The sequence below is a fragment of the Schistocerca piceifrons genome, chromosome 3 (genome assembly GCF_021461385.2).
Source record: "Schistocerca piceifrons isolate TAMUIC-IGC-003096 chromosome 3, iqSchPice1.1, whole genome shotgun sequence".
NCBI lineage: Eukaryota > Metazoa > Arthropoda > Insecta > Orthoptera > Acrididae > Schistocerca > Schistocerca piceifrons.
Genome location: NC_060140.1, coordinates 214,473,584 through 214,498,231, shown reverse-complemented (window position 1 = coordinate 214,498,231; position 24,648 = coordinate 214,473,584). Strand labels below are relative to the sequence as shown.

The following is a 24,648-nucleotide window of genomic DNA, read 5'->3' as shown; positions in this document are numbered from 1 at the left end:
AAAGGATAGGTGGTACTCACCATATAGTGGAGATGCAGACTCGCAGATAGGTACAACAAAAGATGACAGAAAGTGAGCTTTCTGCCAATAAGGCCTTTATTGAAAACACACACACACACACACACACACACACACACACACACACACACCAGAGACTGCGGTCATGTTTGTATGAGTTGTGTTTGCGTGAGTGTGTATACGTTATCTATTTTTGACAAAAGCCTTATTGCCCAAAAGCTCACTTTCCAACAGTCTTTTCATTGTACCTATATGCGACTCAGCGTCTCGGCTATGTGGTGAGTAGCAACTATCCTTTTCATAATATTGTTGCATTCCAGCGTGGATTATTTTGTTACATGTCTTGTTTAAAATTTTTATATGGGTCTTGTTTGTATTGCATTGAATAAGATCTTTCTATCTTTTTGTTTTAGTTATACTGGTAAACATCTCCCAAGGAGTATAAGACAGCATGATGCATAGAAATGAACTGTTCGTGTGAGAGCTGTAATGATGGATTGTGTTATTTAGGGAAATGTACTTTTCCATAAATGTTTCACGAGGTTTAGAAAGCTGTTTCCATTTTTCTGTCTCATGCTTTCAAGGCATCTTTATCCTGCCCATTGATTGTACTCAATTCGCCCAGATATTTAAAGCTGCTGCTCTGTATATCTTGTTTGATTGGAAGTTAGTTTGTTCTGCTACTTTTTCAGTACATTAATTTGATCTGTTGCTATTGAAAAAGTCATTATATCATCTGCAAAACCTAAGCAGTCTATTTCTGTACCATTCTTCTTAGTTGCAATCCTTGTACGTTTTAGCAGGATCCAAAGTTCTAAATCTTTGTGCCATTCTTGTACAATTTTTTCCAAAATGCAGCTGAACAAGAGCAGCAAGAGTAAACTGTCAATTTAAAATGATTTAGAGGAACATAATTGGAATTTTATTCTAGGCTGTGTGATAGTCCCTGACTATAAATAGCGTTTATCATCACTTTCTCATTCATCAGTTTACTTTTTTCTTGTTATTCTATAAGCGTGACACCACATACTGCCACGTCTTCAGTTTATGCTCAACTTTTTCAGTACATACCGTATTTAGCTGACACTAAGATGAGGTTACTTAGCTGACTAGAAGATCAGGTTTTTCCCCCGGGTTAGTCATTTGAAAAATACAGGAATGTCTCACGTATGCAGATTAAACTATTGCTGCTGAGGTCATTTTTCATTATGTATGGAAACAAGAAGTCTGCTATATATATATATATATATATATGGATAATAGAACTGTGTTCTTAGATCCCATTCTAACCACGATCTTCGGAAATTGCCACACACTTAGTTGAAACAGTCAAATATTTGTGACAACCAAGGTCATAAATTTCATCAGTGCTGCTAGAAATAAATTACCCCTTTTCTTGTCTATCATTAGCTAGGTGAAACTATCCTCCCATCCGTTACACACAACTGCTGTGTTAGCAACTCATGACCAATTAGACACACACCACTGTGACTGGCACTGGCCCCAATCTACACGCCCTTAAGAAAGACTAATACTAATACAGAACAAAGGAAACTGAGTTTCAACAATTTCTCTAATGCTACTACTGTTCTGCAGCACTGATGATTTTCAAGGTTGGGTGTGCTGGTAACTAGAAGTGGTAAGACTTCTACCTATTCAGCCACAGGGAGCCAAGAGCACAAAGTATGTTGTCATTCAGTTAGCTTATATTGTCAGTGCTGTAAGGACTGTAAATTGTAACAGTCAGTAATGGGTGCCAATTACAGCTGTGACTGTTGAGACATGTGGGTCTAAGAGTTCGCTGTCCCCTGTTGATACGCAGGCAATAGGATACTAATTTCAAGTAAATGGTGAATCGTGAAGATGCAGCGATAAACAGCTGTGCAGCAGGAAGAACATTTGGTGTCGCAGAAGCCAATGTTTGTGGGTAGTGGCAGATAAAGAGTAAATTAAAGACCGCCAGGCCTACATTCCAAACTTTCAGGAGACCAAAGCAGGAAATGTTTCACAAATTGGAGCAGTGGGTTATTTAGTATGTGATACAGAAATGCAATGAAGCTTTCTCAATTACTGAAACTGTCAGAATGAAGACACTGGAGGTAAAGAATTATTTTCCAAATGCGCATGTCATGGAATTCAAAGAAAGTACTGGCTGATGGGTGAGGAAGATGATGGTGGGGCTTACATCATGACACAAACCAGTGCTAGTTCAGTGACTTCTCACAGCATACCACGACAGTGGATGGATGGCAAATGACCTGATGCTATGTTGGTTGGAGGTTGTTCAGAACAGAATTTGAATATTGTTTGGAACAGAATCCCAGGTTTCTTGCTTAACAGAAGGAAAATGTGGTGCTGGATTCTTTCACGGAACACGTCATCCCGGAAGGCTTGAATCTGTTAGCACATAACAACACAGACCTGATAATTATTCGTGGTAGCATGTACTCTCAAGTTCAGGTAATGAATGTTGTTACGAATAGACCTTTTACAGCTCACCTGTGACAGCTGTAGTGAGTGGTTCCTTCAGGGAGACAAGGTCTCACTCAAAGGGGGAAGTTCAGGAAACACTCAAATCCATGCTGGGGCAGAATCTCAAACGAATCTGTTATGAATAGATTCAAAAAGTGCTGCATATCTAATGCTGTGGGTAGCTTAGACGGCGGCTTAAAAAGTGGAAGAGTATCAGAAGAAAAGAAATACCAGTAGTTTTACAAACGAAGAAGATAATACCAGTGATCATCATCATTATTATTATTATTATTATTATTATTAGTAGTAGTAGTAGTAAAGATAGCACAGTCAGCTGGTGTAGATAGTAAGCAAGAAAAGGAATTGAAGAAAAAAGTTAATGGTCATTTCTTCTTGTTTATTGTACCTCTCCTTGTTTTATCAAAACATTGACAATCGAGAAATGGTATGTTTCGAATAGGAACTGTGTTAACTTTTTAGGCAGTTATTTTATGTCAGTGAAACAGTTTGTAATTTTAATTATATGTTAGACATAAAAATTCCTCTAGCAGCCTCTTATAAAGGAGGTGCTCATCTTATAGTCAGAGTAAATTCATTAATTTCAAAATGTCCTCCATTAAATATCTTTCGAATAAGCACTAAAAACGTGGCTCCCATTGCATACTCTATTTATTTTTATGGAGTATGTTGTTTAAGATATTGTATACATATTCGTATGAGGAGCTTACAGTCTGAATTCGTAATGAGTGGTAATATGAGAGTCATTTCAAAAGTCCTACACACTCCACATGTGCTAAATTCATGGTGGTGTGAATAAGTTGAAATTCCTGTAAGTTCTGAATGAGACTACAGGGGTGACAGTCGTGTATGTGTTTGCTGATTGGTGTGGCTGTGTCATGAGTAATTCAGTTTTAAAATGGAAGCCGAAACAGTCAGGTCACATTACATGTAGTAGTAGAGAGGATCGATGAAAGACATTTGAGGAAATTGCGTATGAGTCCAGAATGTCTGTCACTTCAGTTCACAGAATAATAACTGAAAAGTTAAAGATGAGAAAAGTAGCTGCCAGATGGGTTCTGCATAATCCAAGTGAAGAGCAGAAATCAGGTCACAAAAGAATCGCAGAAGAACTACTTAAATATATCGAACAGAAAGAGAATAGTTTCTGAAAAGAATTGTTGCATTTGATCAAATTTGGATACAAAATTTTGAGCCAGAACTGAAGTCGTCACATCGAAAAGTTCCGAATCTCCATGCCTGAAAGAATTCCACTGTTAACAATCAAAAGTGAAACTGATTATGATCTTTGCATACGACGTGAATGGAGTCGTAGCTATGAATTGTGCCCGGGGGATGTCTGTGACAAGCTGTTTCTGTAAAATGTTTTGCACATGAAAATTCATCAAAGAAGGCTTGTTATGCTTGCAGGTGGTGTCCTCATTTTGCAATATAATGCAAGACCTCATATTACCCTGCCAGTGAGAGAAACGTTACACAGGTATGGATAGGGAATACTTCCCCACCCACCACTCAGTCCTGATATGAGCCCACAAGATGTAAAATGGACGGAACAGCTGCACTCCGAGCAGTTTGGGGCCTGCCTGAATGCTGGTCACTCTCCACTGATGTGTGGTCGTATTTGAATCTGTTGAACCACTCCTTAATTTGTGTTACACCCATTACATCTTCTCCAAACGCCTGCTGAATCTTACAAATTGTTTCGCTTTGAGAATCACCAAGCTTTTGTCAAAATTTGATGCAATATATTTGCTCAACACGTTCAGTCATCTTGAGAGAAACTGTACTCAAACACGTTGTTTAGCACCTCACTCAGCGACCAACAGTCAGGACGACGGGGACAAAATTCACGCATGCGCATAAAGGTCTCTTCCTTTATGGTGTACAGTGGCGCCATGTTACCGTCTCTATTTTGCACATAAAAATGAAAGGTTGGATACTTTTTAGACAGACCTCGTACTCTGTTGTCCTTTGCCAGCTTGGCAGCGACCATACTCGGCTGGCACATGGACACCATCTCTGTCGCGAGGTCCCCTTTCGGTGTTGCTGTGGCTCCCATATAACTGTCGTCCACCTCTTGTTGGACTGCCCAATTTTAGTTGCTCTGTGGCAGACTTTTAAACTTTCCAGCACACTACCTGCGGTGTTGGGCGACAATGCCGCAACGTCCGATTTAGTTTTATGTTTTATTTCTGAGGGGGGGTTATCGTACCATCTAAGCTTGGGCATCTGGCCTTCCCTCTCAGGCCTCCACCCTCTCACCCTTTTACCTCTTCATTGCTCTTGCTTTGCATTTTGTATGCCTTGTTGTTTGCCTTTTCTCTGTGTGTGTTCTTTTCGCCTTGTCTTTAGGGCTGGCAGTTTTAGTATGTTGCGGAGTGGCTGGCTCATCCTTTTTAATCCCTGTGATCAGCCAACCCAAGCCATCTGCTATATGATTTTAATACCTTCCTCTACCTTTCCTTTTAGTGTACGTTTCCCCTTTTGGTCCGTGTCTTTCATTTTCTCTTTTGGTTTGGTTCCCCACTAGTTTTACTGCCTTCAGTTCCCCCAACTCCTTTGTTTTTAATTGCTCTACCTTGAGATTTGCTTGCTTGAGGAAAAAGGGACTGATGACACTGTAATTTGGTCCCTTTATACCCCAAACCAGCCAACCAATTCGCTACCCCCTCCCGCGTATCCACCTCCCCCACCCTCTGTCTAACCTCCCAACTGCACATAGCTGCCCTAACCTTTCTCCACTTCGTCCCTGTGTGGGCCCCGGCAGCACTTCACTGTCCGTATCTACATATTTCTCCCAACTGGACTTGACTTTTTTGTCATATACATTGACATATTCTACCATTATTGAAAAGAGTGAGGTGTCCTATTTCTAGTGGTCGTTAATATCATTGAATTTGTTTCCAGTTAACTGCTGGTCAAAGTTCCATGCCACCCTTATGGTTTGCATAAGTATTTTTTAATCGAAAATCTTTCTCAGTACTATTTTCACCACAAGAAATAACTGTGTACGCACATTCTTAATGAAGTCCAATAGACAGCTTTGTTTCCAGTCTTTCATAGGACAAAGTGGCTTGTGTACATTGTTCAATCCATCATCATGCCTTGGATAGTTGTTTCAAGCTTAGGGCAATGCGTAGTCATCTACTGGCATGAGGGGTTATCAGTGTGGGAAATTGCATGCCAAATTTGCATACACCACAGCCACGTTATTCGAACATCTGACTGCTATTATAAGATAAAAACTGTTGATGGTCTGCCTCATAATAATAGCCAGGGTGATGAGTTCTCTGGGAAATAATTTTACGTGGAAAAATCCGGAAATAACTGGGAATTTCTTAAAAATCTCAGGGAATCAGGTTTTTAACCTGGCATTGCAATTTCATTTTTCTGAGCTTTATAAATAAAAAATTTTAAAATATTTAATACACTCCTGGAAATGGAAAAAAGAACACATTGACACCGGTGTGTCAGACCCACCATACTTGCTCCGGACACTGCGAGGGGGCTGTACAAGCAATGATCACACGCACGGCACAGCGGACACACCAGGAACTGCGGTATTGGCCGTCGAATGGCGCTAGCTGCGCAGCATTTGTGCACCGCCGCCGTCAGTGTCAGCCAGTTTGCCGTGGCATACGGAGCTCCATCGCAGTCTTTAACACTGGTAGCATGCCGCGACAGCGTGGACGTGAACCGTATGTGCAGTTGACGGACTTTGAGCGAGGGCGTATAGTGGGCATGCGGGAGGCCGGGTGGACGTACCGCCGAATTGCTCAACACGTGGGGCGTGAGGTCTCCACAGTACATCGATGTTGTCGCCAGTGGTCGGAAGGTGCACGTGCTCGTCGACCTGGGACCGGACCGCAGCGACGCACGGATGCACGCCAAGACCGTAGGATCCTACGCAGTGCCGTAGGGGACCGCACCGCCACTTCCCAGCAAATTAGGGACACTGTTGCTCCTGGGGTATCGGCGAGGACCATTCGCAACCGTCTCCATGAAGCTGGGCTACGGTCCCGCACACCGTTAGGCCGTCTTCCGCTCAAGCCCCAACATCGTGCAGCCCGCCTCCAGTGGTGTCGCGACAGGCGTGAATGGAGGGACGAATGGAGACGTGTCGTCTTCAGTCGTATGCGTGTTTGGCGCCGTGCAGGTGAGCGCCACAATCAGGACTGCGTACGACCGAGGCACACAGGGCCAACACCCGGCATCATGGTGTGGGGAGCGATCTCCTACACTGGCCGTACACCACTGGTGATCGTCGAGGGGACACTGAATAGTGCACGGTACATCCAAACCGTCATCGAACCCATCGTTCTACCATTCCTAGACCGGCAAGGGAACTTGCTGTTCCAACAGGACAATGCACGTCCGCATGTATCCCGTGCCACCCAACGTGCTCTAGAAGGTTAAGTCAACTACCCTGGCCAGCAAGATCTCCGGATCTGTCCCCCATTGAGCATGTTTGGGACTGGATGAAGCGTCGTCTCACGCGGTCTGCACGTCCAGCACGAACGCTGGTCCAACTGAGGCGCCAGGTGGAAATGGCATGGCAAGCCGTTCCACAGGACTACATCCAGCATCTCTACGATCGTCTCCATGGGAGAATAGCAGCCTGCATTGCTGCGAAAGATGGATATACACTGTACTAGTGCCGACATTGTGCATGCTCTGTTGCCTGTGTCTATGTGCCTGTGGTTCTGTCAGTGTGATCATGTGATGTATCTGACCCCAGGAATGTGTCAATAAAGTTTCCCCTTCCTGGGACAATGAATTCACGGTGTTCTTATTTCAATTTCCAGGAGTGTATTTCAGAGTGTGTTAATTATATGTATTATTCCATAAACATTATTGATGTTTAAAATGGTGGTTAAACTACTGCTCATTGGCTAGTATATCTGTCTCAGATGTGAGGAAAGAAAAGGTGTTTTTCTGTAATGTGAGGTCATTCCCCTTCCCCCTCCCCCCCTCCCTCCATCTCATTTCCTTATCAGGAGCTGTTTATGGCATAATCAACCTGGAATTTTCAAGGAATTTTATTTTCATTTACTTTTTCTGTCGCATTTGAGCAGCCGTTGTAATGATTGGCAAACAGTCAAAAATATCAGCTGTTGATAGCTACCTGCAAATTACGGTTCATAGTTACACTGACTAGAATGCAAGAAGATTGCTGCCTTTTTGGAGACAACTAGGAAAGCATTGTGAACCAAACAGTACACCGCCATATACAAATGATAAATTCAGCTGCTAGACATCCATTAGGAACAACAATGTAAACCAGTAGTCTCTAGACATTTTAGCATAAGGGCTCTTCCACTAAGTTCCAAGGGCCAAGATCTAGCTGCAGTCTAAGCTTTCTTGAAGCTTGATACCTTTGTACAGCTCAAAACTTCTCAGTACAAATAAGAGTTTTCGTTATGGTTATCACTGTTGCCAGCATTTATAAGATGACACTGAGCAGAACTACAGTCATTACACAGTGAATTGCTTATTGTTTGGCATAGAGCTGTGGCCATAATTTCACTTCATACACATTTCTACAAATAAATAACTTGGGAAGGTCATTGTAATTTGCTTTCAGAAACCTTGTTACTTCCGTGCATCATTAACATTACAGCAAGTGGTCAGAACATAGCACGAGGTATTGAGATATCAGCACTGTTGGGTATCTTCCCGTCCCAACATTCCTTACCATGTGGCACTGGTAGTGGTTACCTCTTAGTGCCTAGCGATGACTGCTGGCATGGCCCAAGAAAAGTTGGACTGACTATATTGCATCATACCAACATACTTAGTGTTAGATTACATGCAAATTTTCATTTGAGGACTAGACGATGATTGAGATACCTATGGCAGGGGAAAGGGAAGGGGGGGTTGACTCAATTTTGTAATTTCTTTTGGCGCTTACGGGCAAGTGACCAGGTCCTTCCATTGCTGTGGTGATAGCCATTGTGTGTGCTGCACTTCTGTTAAGACTACTTCCAACAATGATAACTGTAAAAGGAGAGCAGCAACTTGTGCAATCTGAAGAGCATATTATAGTTTGACTATTGTGTTTTCTGAGTGCAGTTTCTTAGTTATGATATAGTGCGCTTAACAGTGAGTATTTAATTTAATTAAGATTGCCTTAAAGATAAATCCAGTGCAGTTCTTTACTCAGAACCCTTGCGCCTGATACTACTGATTGGCACCAGTTCAATTAACAGTTACGTCCCTTGTGTAGACTTGTGTAAATATGGAAAAGAAGTGGAAGATAGATAGTGTTCGCAGAAATTTTAAAAAGCAATGGGGACATTAATATTTCGTGATTTGCAGATAATTCACAGAGAAACAGTATCAGTTCTCGAAGAACACAATATAAAACGTCATTATGAGAATAAAATGTTATGAGACTAAACCTTCTCAGATTTATTTCAAATTCACTGGAATCAAATGGTTAGAAATATGAGTCTTTGAAAATCTCAGAAAATTTTGTTTAAGAAAGTAAATGCTGACCAAGAAGCAGGAAATCATGTTGGTTTCTACTTGACTCACTCAATAGAAAAAGATGGAAACCATTTACTGATGGTGAATTAATAAGGGATTGCATGATTGTAGCAATTGAAGAAATGTGTCCAGAAAGAGCTAATTTATTTAAAAAACATAAATTTGTCAGCAAACACTGTGACTCGAAGAGTAAATGATATTGCTAAAAGTATAGTAACTAAAGTGTCTGAAAAAGCTCAGCATTTAGCGTGGTTCTCTTTGGCTGTGGATGAATCAACAATGTTTCAGGTTACGGCACAGGTGTTAATTTTTATTCGACGGGTAAACAAAAATTATGAAGTGTATGAAGAGCTTCTTGATGTTCGCATCTTTCATGGCGTGGCCGTGGGACAAGAAAGTTGTGAAAGAGTAGAAAATGCTGTTCAGAAAAACAATCTATAGTGGAAAAACTTAATGTGTGTCACAGCTGATGGTGGCAAAAACGTACGTGTGTGTGTGTGTGTGTGTGTGTGTGTGTGTGTGTGTGTGTGTGTTTTTTTTTTTTTTTTGGGGGGGGGGGGGGGGGGAGTAAAGTAGTGTCTGCTCTTGTGTTAAAGGTGGTAGAAAATAATGATGGATCAAAACCATTAATCGTACCTTGCATCATTTATCAACAGTCTTTGTGCGGAAAATGCTTGGATATCTCAAAAGTTTCAAAGCCGGTAATGTCAACTGTTAATTATGTAAGATCACATGTTCTCAAGCATCATCAGTTCTGCTAGTGTATTGGACAGTTTGAAGAAAATGACTTGGCATATTATTCAGCAGTACACTGGCTTAGCACTGGAAAAGATCCGATGCGATTTTTTGAGCTCCGCACAACAATCAAAATTTTCTTGAATGAATGAATCATCCTCTAGATGAGTTACAAAACACTGAGTGATGATGGAAGTTATCATTTTAAACAGATTTAACTAAACATATGGATAACCGTCATTTATATTTACACAAAGAAAAGCAACTACTGCCTGTTTGTACACTCATATAAAATACTTTCGACAAAAAATAGTTTTGCTTCAGTCTCAGTTGAACAAAAATGTTTCACACATTTCATTATGTGTCAGTCATTCAGTCAGCATTCAAAGAACGCATTTTGCGTCAGTTTCGCAACTGAAACTGCCTTAGATATAAATTTTAAGTCTCATTTTTCAAATTTTGATGAAATTGCACGCATTTTCAATCGGGCAATCCTCCATGACCATTTAGTGCACTTTTGCAAGGTTGTCCACTTGGCAGCAGTTGAATATGAAGGAGCAGAGTCTCCCAGTGTATTGTGGAAATTTTTTATTTATTTTTTAATTTTTTTTGTATTTTTATTTTTTCCTTTCCCCTATCTTTGCAAATCCCTACACAGGAACAACAGAACCATGTCACTGCCACAGCTCTCTTCCAAGAGCACTGATGTGGCATGTATTTACAGGCAACATTCCAATGAATATCACATGAACAACTTGTTGCGCTAGTGCTGACCTCTCATAGTGATTCTGAGAACTTTTCAAACTACCCTCGTAACTTGTTGATGGGAGGGGGGGGGGGGGGTGTGAGAGGGAGATGAGAGGGTCCTTCCTCAATAAATGTAAGGAGATTATTCAGATGGGGCAACAAATGCCACAAGCAATTTTCCATTAAAACCCTCACAATGCACAGTCACTTTCATAGATTTAATAGTAATGGGAAAGATGGACAAAGTGAGAAAGAGAGGTCAAATCTTGGCTCCAGAACTCTCAGCATATGATGCAATACTCCTGGTCTTGCAGGAATATTGCCCTCCATTGAGCTCTTAATGGACGCCATTGAAGTTGCATGTGGCAGTGCTTTGCGATCGGTGGAATGCACGCTAGGCTGTACCTGACTCGGAGCTGTCCAGGAAGTAACCAATTTGCAACAGTTTATTGTGTCACTGTATTGCCGACTGCTGTTCAAATTGCTGCTGAAAATGCAATACAATACAATGCGCCAGAACCATATGCCAAACACCCTGGTCTGTACTCTTGGTAGTGCCATGTGGCTGTCCAGAGCCTGGTCTTCTTGCAACCATACATTCTTGTGACCACAAATGCCAGCAATCGTGTACAGTGGCTGCATTCCTAAACATTTTCTTGCAGTATCACAGGAACAGCAACCATCTTCTCATAGCCCTAGTACACAATCCCATTCAAACTCTGCGGTGTTGATAATAGTCTTCGTCACTTTAAAGGCATTCTTGACTAACATGAACTCTGCATGTCCAATCTCAAAGGTAATTAACATTCATGACCATTGCAGCACTACTAGCGTCACATGTATGCAACTGGTGCAAAATTTGAATACATTGTCTTTCAGATATAGAAACGTGCCTACCAGCTTTCATGTGAGGCGCACAACTCCTTTGTAGTGTTGTGATTTTTCTCCGTCAGTGTATGTAGAATGTGTCTGACTAGACATAAGAGCACTTGGTGGCTCTAATTGCGCCAAATTAAGTAAGTAATGTTATTGCGAAATGTACACTAGCTTTAAAAAGAATAATTCATTGTATTCAACAACGTCCCCTTACCAGACAGAGGACTTTCACCTTTCTCATGTTTCCATGCAGGTTTAATGGTTTTCTATATATGAATGTTACTTGTGCAAAGAATTGAAAAGTCTAGCAGTGTGGTCAAGTGCCGTGACTGAACTGTTGCATCCTCTATGAGGGCAGAAACTTCACTTCGCTGTGAGTGCTATGGGCTTCTCCATTACAAATCGACATTGTGCTGAAGTAGATCATCTGTGTACCATGCTTACATTTGGCACATGTTGTTAAGCTGGCATTCATTTTGCTTCCGGTTATTGAGTATTTTACTTAGGTTATTAAAATTAATAACCAGTCATTGTGCTGTGATTGTGATATTCATAGCAGTAAGTTCCATAAAGATGGAAGAGAATGCCTCAGTACCTGATTTTAGCATGACTTCTTCAGAAGACCTCAGCAGGGGAGTTTTAAGAGGAATATGATGTGCCTTAGTTGGTCCAGATTATTTTACTTTTGTGCCAGTGAGCGCAAAAGCCTGCGGACTTGCATAAAGTACAGAACGTTTTAGATATTAAGTTAATTTAATGATTTATTTGAATGTGTGTTTTTGGTAATTCCCATTGTTCGCTATCTGCAGGAGGAGGAGGGTGAAGGCAGTGGAGGTTCAGATCGTGACTCAGATGCAGAGTTTGAACAAATGCTACAGGAAGCAGAGGAAGGTTCGAAAACACCAGAAGATGGTGCAGATGAAGAAGCAGAATCTGGCAGTGGTGATGCTAATAGCAGTCAAGCAGCAGCTCCTCGGCGGAAAGCAAAAACGAAAATTGGTAATAAAAGCAAGAAAAAGAAGAAGACTAAAACAACATCAAAGTTCCCCAGTGGTGAGGGTGAAGATGGTTATGAAGTAAGTTCCATATTCGCTATTTACAGATAGTAGTGGGTGGCAGTGATCCTGAAATGTGTCTTGTATACCTAAATTTGAAATGCATACTTTGTGGTCGCTCATAAACATTCTTATTAATTTCTGTTTCGATAAATTATGAACTTGTGGGTTTTGTATGTGTTTTACAATGTAAGGTCATCTATGATTAATAAGCACTGATGATTATAAAATGATAAAATTATCATTGCTTGAATATTTTATAAAAGTTTAAAACTTATGTTTCATTTTGCTATGGTATCAATATTGGTGCTTGTTCATTGTGAAATGCCCATTCAGTTTTCTAGTCCTAAATCATAGCCATTTGTTTTTGGTTGCAGCCAACGTTACCTAGCTGACAGTACTGTAGCCATTGTTGTCTCCAGTGTTACTTTGTTGTACTTAAATCTGTTTCATACAATTTTCTTTCCTTGCTGTAAATGTACATAATTTTCAGAATTAGGAGCTTCATTAAATGTATCTGCACGTAAGATTTTCAGCACATGTGAAGACGTTTGCACTGTGAGAGGCAGGCGTGATCACCCCCCTTCCCCCACCCGAACATGATCAAAAAATGCGTCACTAGTTTTGGCAGTTGGCAAAATCCCTTCAGATGTTATGCAGAAAGATTAAAATATTAGTTCTAGCAGACTTATATTTTGTAGTTCTCCTAATATCTTTGGTTTTTATGCTATTACATAAATGTTTACAAATGGTACACGACTCCAGAATGCTCATCGATCAGTGTAACAGTTCCCTGAAGCATCCACCTAAGAAAATATTTCATGGTAGTGTTATTTTCCCTTACTCAGAATGCATTGAGCGTAGCCCTCTAACGGACTTCATAGAAATTGCATTCTCACACATTTGTTTCAGTAACAAAATTACAAGTATCTCGTAGTACTTGAGTAACATTTAATAAAGAAAACATATCATGAACTGTTAGAACAGTAAAAATTCATTGCTGCACCTTATATTCAATTTTTATCGCTTTAATAGAGTAAAAATTTGCACATGGTGCTAAAGGAATGCAGTAATATAAACAGTGTATCTACTGGTATTCTCACTGTTCGAAATGTTACTGCAACATGAGGGCCTAGTTTAAAAGTTACAGTGATCAACGTACTTTGTAAATGTGTCTAAGTATCAGTACTGTAGTCGTATAGAGAAGTGACCAATGAGAATGTTCAACCACTACGTGTTTGTCAAAGCACAAATCATTTGTCTGTGGTCGTATTGTATTATCATAACTACTGTTTATTATTCATAAAAAGTTGTAAGGCAGGTTAAATGTGTTTATGCACCATATATTCAATTTTTACTTCTTTCTTGATGTAAAAATTTGCACATGGTGCTAAAGAAAATGCAATTGTATAAACAGTGTATGCACCAGTGTCGTCACTGTTCAAAATGTTTCAGCGACATTATTTGAAACCTGTATGAAAATCATATTGTTAGAATGCACAGAATGAAGTGCAGGCAAAAATATTCAAAGGTGTCAGACAGGGAATTTGAAACTCGTTATTATCATTCAATTTCTACGAGCTGACAGAATTTTGGAGATTGTTCAGTGATATATTCTGAGTGCCTGTAGTCATTGAACTGAAAATGTGTATACAGTAGTCCAAATATCTGCAGTATGTGCTGGGTGTCTTGTTTGGGTACTTGATGTCGACAATAGTAATGACCATTATACTCCTCAACTTCGCATTCAGTTCTGCTCAGTTCTGTCTTGAATTTTTTGCAGTGTTCATTGTACATTAACAGTGATCGACAATGATATGGATAGATTTACTGATGAAGAGTTGGCAGTACACCACCCCCACCCCCCTCACCCCCATCGTGTTTGTCATTGCTGAAAGCAGTTGAAGAGCAGCATGATGATGCTGTGGGGAGCAGCTCTCGAAGTATTGTCAGCAGCATGAAGCATGACAGCATCTGAGAGTTCTTGCAGTACTCAGTATATTATGTTGTTCATTTTGATAGTTTGTTATTATTATAAAGGTTTTTTGATTGTTGTGACAAAGGTAAATGGGGGCAACAAACAAAATTAATCATAATTTGTAACAAGCCATGGGTCCTTCATACCAAAATACTCACAGTATTCCCAGACAACCTCCAAAATCTTATAGTAGTAGTTTGGATTAACCCTCTATGCAAGGTGTGATCAACAAGTAATGGAATTTTTGTTTGTCTTCAAGAATCTTTATTCATTCATCAATATCAACTTTGTCACTTTCTAAGGAATCTCCCACAGTTATAGTGGCATAGTCCATATCACTTCAGGCAGGCTAAGGGGGGGGGGGGGAAATCCCCCCCCCCATGAACCATGTACTTTGTCATTGGTGGGGAGGCTTGCGTGCCTCAGCGATACAGATAGCCATACCGTAGGTGCAACCACAACGGAGGGGTATCTGTTGAGAGGCCAGACAAACGTGTGGTTCCTGCAGAGGGGCAGCAGTCTTTTCAGTAGTTGCAGGGGTAACAGTCTGGATGATTGACTGATCTGGCCTTGTAACACTAACCAAAACGGCCTTGCTGTGCTGGTACTGCGAACGGCTGAAAGCCCCACAGGGGGTCCACAACTCTTTCATGGATACGTGCATGGTGAGCACGGGGCCCCGAACCATTGCAGCCTTCTTTCTCTCCAGGGCTGCATTTCCTTTCCCTTCCCCTCCTTTCCCCTCCTTGCTCCCTCTCCCTCATGTTGGCCCCCGCTATCCTCCTGGTTCTGTTGGTTTAACAATTCGGCTTTGTTGCATAATCATCTCCTCCTTTTGGCATTCCTTGGTCCCCCTCTGGGGTTTGACCTCCATTACAAAATTTCTCCTCCATAGTATGAGCCATTTGGGGAACAGCACCTTACCTAGTGTCTCCGACGTGCGCCCTCCTAGTACATTCCACCTTTTCTTTCACGTCGTTGTCTGATACTAGGGTGCATAGCCAGCACGGTAGCCAGCCCGTGTCGTGGGGTCGCTATGTACCCTTTTGGTTGAGCCCCCTGAACACACAGGGATCACACTTCTGATACCTGAGCTGTGACCTCCTCATGCATACCTTGGAGTGGTTGCTTGTCATCCTGGAGCATCGGAACTCCCAGCAATGGCCGCCGTGCCAGACGGCCCTTGCTGTGGCTGGGTGGCGCCCGTGAGGAGAGCCCCTGATCGGAGTGGGTGGTATCAGGGCGGACGCTACGCAAATGAAACGCATACGGGTCCAGAACTCTGGCTGTTCTGCGGCCGTCTCTCTGCGTGGAACTGATTCCTCAAGTGCTGCTTCTCTTGCCCCTTCGGCCTTCCCTTCCATGGCTACCCCCTGGGAAGAGGGTCAGGCCCGTCGGCTAGGGGCAAAACCTTTCCCCCGTTTTCTAGTTTGCACCAGGACTGATGGAGATACTTTCACCAATACCAAACGTTTATTCTTTGTGGAACACATTGAAGACAAGTTTGGCGAAGTGGACTCCCTGAGCAAGATGCGGTTGGGTTCGTTGCTGATAAAAACTGCTTCAGCTGCCCGATCTGCGGCCCTTCGTGCCTGTACCCAACTTGGCACAATTCCTGTGTCCATTACCCCCCACCAGTCTCTAAATATGGTACAAGGTGTGATTTTTCACGGGGACCTCATCCTTCAAACTGATGAGGAACTTCGGGATAATCTCGGACGGCGGGGTGTTCACTTTGTTCGGCGTGTTCAGAAGGGTCCTAAAGACAATCGTATTGATACTGGTGCCTTTATCCTGGCCTTTGAAGAGGATACACTCCCTGAGAAAGTTAAGATTATGGTCTATCGCTGTGATGTGAAGCCGTACATCCCACCTCCTATGCGGTGTTTTAAGTGCTTGCGTTTTGGACACGTCTTCCCACTGTTCACAGGCCCCTCTCTGTGGTGACTGTGGACATCCACTCCATGAGGGGAGTCCCTGTGTTCCCCCTCCTGTGTGTGTAAATTGTCATGGTAGTCATTCTCCATGTTCACCAGATTGCCCAGTATATAAGAAGGAAAAAAAGATACAGGAGTATAAGTCCCTCGATCGTTTAACCTACACAGAGGCCCGTAAGAAATATACACGACTTCACCCTGTGTCCATGACATCTAGTTACGCCTTGGTTACATCTACAACCCTTCCTCCCCCTTCCTTACCCCCATCCCGGACCCCTCTCCTCCCCCCCTCCCCTGCGGCTCCCACACCTTCTCCTCTGGGCGCTGCTCCCCCTCCCCAGCCGGAGAAGTGTCCCACTCCTTCGGCGTCTGCCGGTCAAGGGCGCCTCTCCCGGGATGCCCCTTCCCGGCACCTTCCAGGCCAAAGGTCTGCTGCCGCGCGACGACTGCGAGAGCCGCGGTCTGTCGGCCCCCAGGTCGCCCGGTCTCTTTCTGTTCCTGATCTTGCTGCAGCTGGCTCCTTTATGCCACACAGCCCTCCTCGATCTCAGCCTGAAAAGAAGAAGAAGCATAAGTCCCAGGACAAAGAGCCTCTGGTGTCACCGGAGGTCCCTTCCCCGACTTCACAACCGGATTCTGACCTCTCGTACATGGATGTCGCCCCCTCCTTGTCGGTGACGGGTGGGGACCTGGCGGTATGACTGGATTTAGCCTGTTCAGCCCCCATTTAAACCATCGTTCTGTGGTTCTCCAATGGAATTGTAATGGATACTATCGTCACCTTCCGGAATTGCAGTCCCTTCTTTCGTCCTACTCTGCAGCTTGTGTGGTTCTCCAGGAATCTCATTTTACTGATGCTCACTCACCGACCCCCCGTGGGTTCCATGTTTTATGTTGAAATCGGGTCGGACCCCTGCAGGCTTCTGGTGGCGTTTGTACGTTGGTCCGTACAGACATTGCTAGCACGTGGATTCCTCTTCAAACTACATTGGAAGCGGTTGCTGTTAGGGTCCACTTAGACTCTGCGGTCACAGTTTGCAATCTTTAGCTCCATCCTGACAGGACTCTTACACCTGCTGCCTTAACCACCCTTCTTCAGCAACTTCCTCCTCCCTTCCTCCTCCTTGGGGATTTTAATGCTCATCATCCTTTGTGGGGCAGTGCCTTTCCATCTAGACTAGGTCTTCTTATAGACCAATTTATTGCAGACCATGACCTGTGCCTTCTTAATGATGGCTCCCCTACTCATATCATTGCTGGTCATGGTACCTTTTCTGCCATTGATCTTTCTCTTTCTTCTCCCTCTCTCCTCCCTTCATTACACTGGTCGCCACACGACGACCTTTGTGATAGTGACCATTTCCCGTTGATTATCACGCTCCCTTCCCGCTCCCCGATGGACAGGTTACCTCGTTGGTCTTTCCAACGCGCCGATTGGCCTCTATACACTGCACAGGTCATCAATACAACCCGACAAAGAGGGAGAAAACACGACGTCCTACGTGACGTGTCTGACGCGATTGTTCGCGCTGCTAGCCTTGCTATCCCGCGCTCATCTGGACCATTTCGTCGCCGGCAAGTCCCATGGTGGAGTACGGCCATTGCCATTGCCATCTGTGATCGCCGTCGAGCTTTGCAACACTTTAAGAGGCACCCATCCGTAACCAGCCTTACTACCTTTAAACGCCTCCGTGCTAAAGCCCGTTATTTAATCAAACAGAGCAAGCGGATATGTTGGGAACGATTCGTTTTTTCCCTTGGTTCTACTGTTCCTCTGTCACGGGTATGGGCTACACTTCGCTCTCTCCAAGGTTGCCATCGGCAGTCCACCCTCCCAGGCCTTCACCTCCCAGATGGCATTTGTACGGACCCATTAGTTCTTGCAGAACATCTTGCGACCCATTTTGCAGTGGCATCATCGTCAGCCTTCTATCCAGCTGCTTTCCTTCACCAAAAACAGCGGGCTGAAGCTTCCACGTTATGTTTCACCCCTTGTGAGTCAGAATCTTACAACGAACCTTTTTCTGAATGGGAATTTCTTTCTGCTCTATCTTCTTCTCATGATACGGCCCCTGGCCCAGATTCCATTCATAACCAACTGCTTCAACATCTCAGTGCTCCACAACGGCAACATCTTCTTCGGGTGTTTAACCGGGTGACTTCCCTTCTCAGTGGAGGGATAGCATTGTGGTTCCTGTCCTTAAGCCTGGTAAGAACCCCCTATCTGTTGACGGCTATCGGCCAATTAGTTTGACCAATGTTGTTTGTAAGTTACTTGAACGGATGGTAGCCCGTCAGCTCAATTGGGTCCTCGAATCTCGGGATCTATTGTCCCCTTACCAGTGTGGCTTTCGAGAGGGACGGTCTCCAATCGATCATTTACTTCGCTTGGAATCCGCAGTTCGGCAGGCTTTTTCCCAGCGCCACCATTTGGTTGCAGTGTTTTTTGACCTTCGCAAGGCCTATGACACGGCCTGGCGCCATCACACCTTACTTGCCCTTCATCAGTGGGGTCTTCGGGGCCCACTCCAGATTTTTATCCGCCAGTTCCTGATCAATCGGTCATTCAGAGTTCGAGTTGGTACTGCTTTTAGTTCTCCACGGACCCAGGAGACGGGCATCCCACAGGGTTCTGTCTTGAGTGTCCTTCTTTTCCTCATTGCTATCGATGGACTTGGGGCCTCTGTCGGTTCCTAGGTCGCCCCTGCCCTGTATGTCAATGATTTCTGCATTCGAGTTAGTTCCTCCTCGATGGCATCTGCAGAATGGCAGCTCCAGGTAGCTATACGGCGTGCCTCTGCATGGACCCTCTCACACAGGTTTCAATTCTCTCCTTTAAAATCGCGGGTGGTCCACTTCTGTCGCCGTACTACGATCCACCCTGATCCAGAGCTCTATCTCGCTGCACGACGATTGCCTGTGGTCCCACAGTTTCGTTTCCTGGATCTTCTTTTCGACATCAAGCTCACTTGGCTGCCCCATATCAGACTGCTGAAGGTAGGATGTTTCCGTAAACTCAGTGTGCTTCGATTCCTTGCCCACTCCTCTTGGGGTGCGGACCGTTCCCTCCTTCTCCGTCTTTATCGTGCTCTAGTTCTGTCTCGCTTGGACTATGGTTGTCAAGTTTATGGTTCAGCTGCTCCTTCCACACTGCACGTGCTGGATCCAGTCCACCATCGTGGAATCCATTTGGCCACCGGTGCCTTCCCTACTAGCCCTGTTGATAGTCTCCTGGTTGAAGCTGGGATCCCCCCCCCCCCCCTCCCTTTCTGTTCGGCAGTCCTAGCTTCTGGTGTCTTATGCACTCACTATCCGTTCCTCTCCCACTCATCCTTCCTACTCTATCCTGTTCCCAGACCATGGACGTCGCCCACCCGACTCCCTCGGGCGGGTTTACCGGTTGGGCTCTGCTTTGCGTCTCTTTGCCGTGATTTTCAGCTTCCTTCTTTGTCCTGTCTTCCTCGCTCCCTCCCCTCCACCCCTCCTTGGTTAGTTCCTCGGCCTCGAATTCGGATGGATCTCCGCCGAGGTCCGAAAGATTCCATCCCCCGGTGGTGTTCCGTTCCTTTTTCCACCAAATTTTATGGGAGTTTCGGGATGCTGTTGTTTTTTACACTGATGGCTCTAAATCTGCTGATCATGTTGGGTATGCCTTCACGTCCTCTGTTGGAACGGAAAATCATCTGCTGCCACCTACATGTGGGGTGTTTACTGCGGAATTGTTGCCAATTTCCCAGGCCCTTACCTTTATTAAACAGTCCCAACACAACCGCGTTTTGTTATGTACAGACTCAATGAGTGGCCTTCTTGCTATTGACCGGTGTTTTTCGCGCCATCCCTTGGTCTCTGCCATCCATGACCATCTTGCTGATATTCACCATGCTGCTTGTTCCATTGACTTCCTTTGGGTCCCTGGCCATGTGGGTATCCCGGGTAATGAGCTTGCTGATCGTTTGGCTGGGGGAGCAGTCACTTACCCCCCGTATTCTGTAACCCCTCCTGCAGCGGATTTACGGCTTCACATCAAATCCCACTTGGCACAGTCACGGGCCAATTCTTGGGAGGCTACTCCCCTGTCTAATAAACTTCATGCGATTACGGTGACACCAGGCCCGTGGCGTTCTTCCTTTCACCTCTCCCGAAAGGAGTCGTGTGTCGTCTATGCATTGGCCATACCAGGCTGACCCATGGTTTTCTTTTGCGTGATGAGCCACCCCCACTTTGTGGTTGTGGAGCCTTCCAGTCAGTAGCCCACATTTTGGTTGAATGCCCCCTTCTTTTGGCTCTGCGTGCTAAGTATAGACTCCCCCACACTTTACCTTTGATGTTGGCTGACGATTCCCGGATGGTCTCTCTGGTTCTCGGTTTCCTCCGGGAAAGTGGTTTTTATTCTCAGTTTTAAGGTTTTTAATCTCTCTCTGGTGTTGGGGCAGGGCGGTGAGTGTTTGGGTGTCTCCCACTGTAAGCTGTGTTTGGAGATTCCTGATTCACCTCCCTGACCGAGATCCTCTTTTCTTCCCCTTTTACTCTGTTTTTACCTCCCCTTTTTTTTTTTTTAAAGGACTGGTTAGTCTCCTTTCCCCATACGTATTTCTACATTCAAGCGGTTGCACCTTTTAGGTCACAAGTGGTCTTGCCTACGCTGCTTCAGCATAGCGTTGGGTTCGTTCTCTTGCCGACTTCCCTCATTTTGTTTTTACCAATAACAACATGACTGCCCTTTTACATTTTTACCTTTTTCCGTTTTATGTTTCTGACTTTCCTGAGATGTCCCATTAGCGGAATGGAGCATATTTGAAACAAGGGACTGATGACCTTGCTGTTTGGTCCCTTAAACCTCAACCAACCAACCAACGGCTAAAAGCAAGGGGAAACTACAACCATAATTTTTTTTTCAAGGGCATGCAGCAATACTGTATGGTTAAATGATGATGGCGTCCTCTTGGGTAAAATATTCCGGAGGTAAAGTAGTCCCCCATTCGGATCTCCGAGTGGGGACTACTCAGGAGGACATTGTTCTCAGGAGAAAGAAAACTACCGTTCTACGGATTGAAGTGTGGAATGTCAGATCCCTTAATCGGGCAGGTAGCTTAGAAAATTTAAATGGATAGGTTAAAGTTAGATATAGTCGGAATTAGTGGCAGGAGGAACAAGACTTTTGGTCAGGTGAATACAGGGTTATAAATACAAAATCAGATGGGGGTAATGCAGAAGTAGGTTTAATAATGAATAGGAAAATAGGAATGCAGGTAAGCTACTACAAACAGCATAGTGAATGCATTATTGTGGCCAAGATAGATACAAAGCCCACGTCTACTACAGTTGTACAAGTTTGTATGCCAACTAGCTCTGCAGATGACGAAGAGATTGATGAAATGTATGATGAGATAAAAGAAATTATTCAGATAGTGAAGGGAGACAAAAATTTAACAGTCATTGGTGACTCGAATTCGATAGTACAAAGAGGGAGAGAAGGAAACGTAGTAGGTGAATATGGATTGGCTGGAAGAAGTGAAAGAGGAAGCCGTCTGGTAGAAATTTGCACAGAGCATAACTGGGTTCAAGAATCATGGAAGAAGGTTGTATACATGGAAGAAGCCTGGAGATACTAGAAGGTATCAGATAGCTTATATAATGGTAAGACATTTCCAGGGGCAGATGTGGTCTCTGAGCACAATCTATTGGTTATGAACTGTAGATTAAAACTGAAGAAACTGCAAAATGCTGGGAATTTAAGGAGATGAGACCTGGATAAACTGAAAGAACCAGAGGTTGTAGAGAGCTTCAGGGAGAGCATTAGGGAACAGTTGACAAGAATGGGGGAAAGAAATACAGTAGAAGAATCCCCCTGCGGGTTCGGGGGTTAGAATAGGCCCGCGGTATTCCTGCCTGTCGTAAGAGGCGACTAAAAGGAGTCTCAAACGTTTCGGCCTTATGTGATGGTCCCCTCTCGGGTTTGACCTCCATCTATCCAAATTATTCCGAAGAGCGAGCCAATTGGGGAAGGGCACCTTACATGGTGCACTGTATCCTTCGTGCAATTAGACCTATTGCCGTCTTTCTCGTCGTTGCGATGGTGTCCCGCTCGTTTTCGATCTCATGGGCGATTACCACGCTGCACTCTGCAGTGTTTCTTTTAACTGTGACGACGACCTTGGCCATTTTTGCACCTAAGATCCAGCACGGTAGCCAGTCCGTTGTGGTGGGGTCGCCATGTACCCTCTTGGTTGTAGCCCCCTGACAACACAGGGATCGCTCTACTGATGCCTGCGCCGTTCACTCCCCACGTATGCCAAGGAGTAGATGCCCATCTCCCTGGGGCATCGGGACTCCCGGCGATGGCCATCCTGCCAGGTGGCCTTTGCTGTGGCTGGGTGGCGCCCGTGGGGAGGGCCCTTGGTCGGAGTAGGTGGCATCAGGGCGGATGACCCGCAATGAAGCGTGGTACATCATCTCTTGCTGGCGGCCAGCCGTCAGCAGTCTCTAAGCGTTCCAAGGCTCAATTCAAGGCTAATGTGTATGACCCCAAATCGTTCCCCTCCCTGGCCACACCATGGGAGGAACGAAGGGCTATGAATGAGAGCGAAAGATACTCGCCCCGGTATCTCGTCTGTACCAGAGCTGACGGGGAATCTTTTATGTCCGTGAAGCCTCAGTTCTTTGTAGAGCATTTAGAGGACAAGTTTGGGGAGGTGGAGGGCTTGTCTAAAATGCGCTCTGGGTCAGTACTGATACAAACGGCATCCTCCGCCCAGTCCCGCAGGTTACTTGCTTGTGACAAGTTGGGGGATGTTAACGTTTCTATTACGCCACATAAGAGTTTAAATATGGTCCAGGGTGTTATTTTCCATAGGGATCTCCTTTTGCAGTCTGATGACGAGCTGCGCGCCAACTTAGAACGTAGAGGTGTTCATTTCGTCCGGCGCGTTCATCGGGGTCCGAGGGACAATCAGGTTGCTACCGGTGCCTTCATCTTGGCCTTCGAGGGTGATACGTTACCGGAAAAGGTCAAGGTGATGGTCTACCGATGTGACGTCAAGCCCTATATCCCTCCCCCGATGCGGTGCTTCAAGTGCTGGAAGTTCGGCCATATGTCTTCCCGCTGCACTTCCAGCCTCACATGTCGAGATTGCGGACGCCCGTCTCATCCCGATACTCCATGTGCCCCGCCTCCCATCTGCGTCAACTGCGGGGAGCACCATTCACTTTGCTCGCCTGACTGCACAGTCTTTCAGAAAGAGCGCAAAATCATGGAATATAAGACCCTGGACCGGCTGACCTATACTGAGGCCAAACGGAAATATGACAGACTCCATCCTGTGAGAATGACATCTTCGTATGCAGCTGCTACAACTACTGTGCTAGCTCCATCAGTTGCGAGACTTCCAGCCAGCTCGATAAGCAGTACGACTCCTTCTGCCCCCTTGCCCGTGGGGGGCTCTCCCCAACCGATTGCTCCTGCACCACCTACCTCAGGAGCAACCTCCTCCCACCCGTCGGGGACGTCCGTCCCCGCTTCTCAGCCGGAGAAGCGCCTAACTTCTTCGGCTACTCTCGCCCGAAAGAGTTCCCTTGGGATGCTCCCTTCCCAGGGTTCCCCCAGCGGGAAGGATGACGGCCACCAGTGGCATAAGTCCTCACCAGCAGCCGGGCGTAGGGCTTCACGATCCTCCTCTGTCCCTGAGACTGAATCGGTGAAGCCTTCCCAGCCGGTGAAACCCAAGGTTCAGCGAGAGAAGTCCAAGAGAAAGACCTCTAAGGCTAAAGAACTTCCGGTGGCACCAACCCCACTGCACCTTTCGCGCTCTGCGTCTGAGGATGAAGTCGAGATTCTAGCGTCCGCTGAGGACCTTGATCTCGCTGGTCCCTCAGACGCCATGGATGCCTCTCGTCCGGGTACTGAATCGGTGGCAGTGAGTGACCAAGCGGCGTAAATTGCCTTCCCAGTCCTTTCACGCCTTTCTCAGCCATGGACAATACCATCCTCCAGTGGAACTGCGGCGGTTTTTTCCACCATTTAGCTGAGCTCCGCCAACTTCTCAGCCTTCGCCCTTTCTTCTGCATTGCTCTCCAGGAAACTTGGTTTCCGGCGATGCGAACCCCCGCCCTCCGTGGCTATTGGGGTTATTACAAGAACCGAGCAGCTTATGAAAGGGTGTCTGGTGGCGTCTGCATTTATGTCCTTCACACTCTGCACAGCGAGTCTGTCCCTCTCCAGACACCTTTAGAGGCTGTCGCTGTACGCGTGTGGACGCCACAGGCTGTTACCGTCTGCAGTCTTTACATTCCACCGGATGGTGATGTCTCGCAGCATGTCCTGGCT

The 24,648-nt window shown here is 45.0% G+C and overlaps 1 protein-coding gene across 4 annotated transcripts in view; it reads left to right on the top strand.

The window, feature by feature from the left end:
- Positions 1-24,648, top strand: part of LOC124789884 (chromodomain-helicase-DNA-binding protein Mi-2 homolog) — a 176,816-nt gene that overhangs the window by 29,043 nt on the left and 123,125 nt on the right. For all 4 annotated transcript variants that reach the window (XR_007016183.1, XR_007016184.1, XR_007016182.1 and 1 more), the window contains exon 8: positions 12,165-12,431. Coding sequence is in view for 1 of the 4 variants with exons in the window: in XM_047257401.1 (XP_047113357.1) it covers positions 12,165-12,431 (267 nt within the window). In the remaining 3 variants the exon portion in view is untranslated. The remainder of the gene's footprint in view (positions 1-12,164; positions 12,432-24,648) is intronic.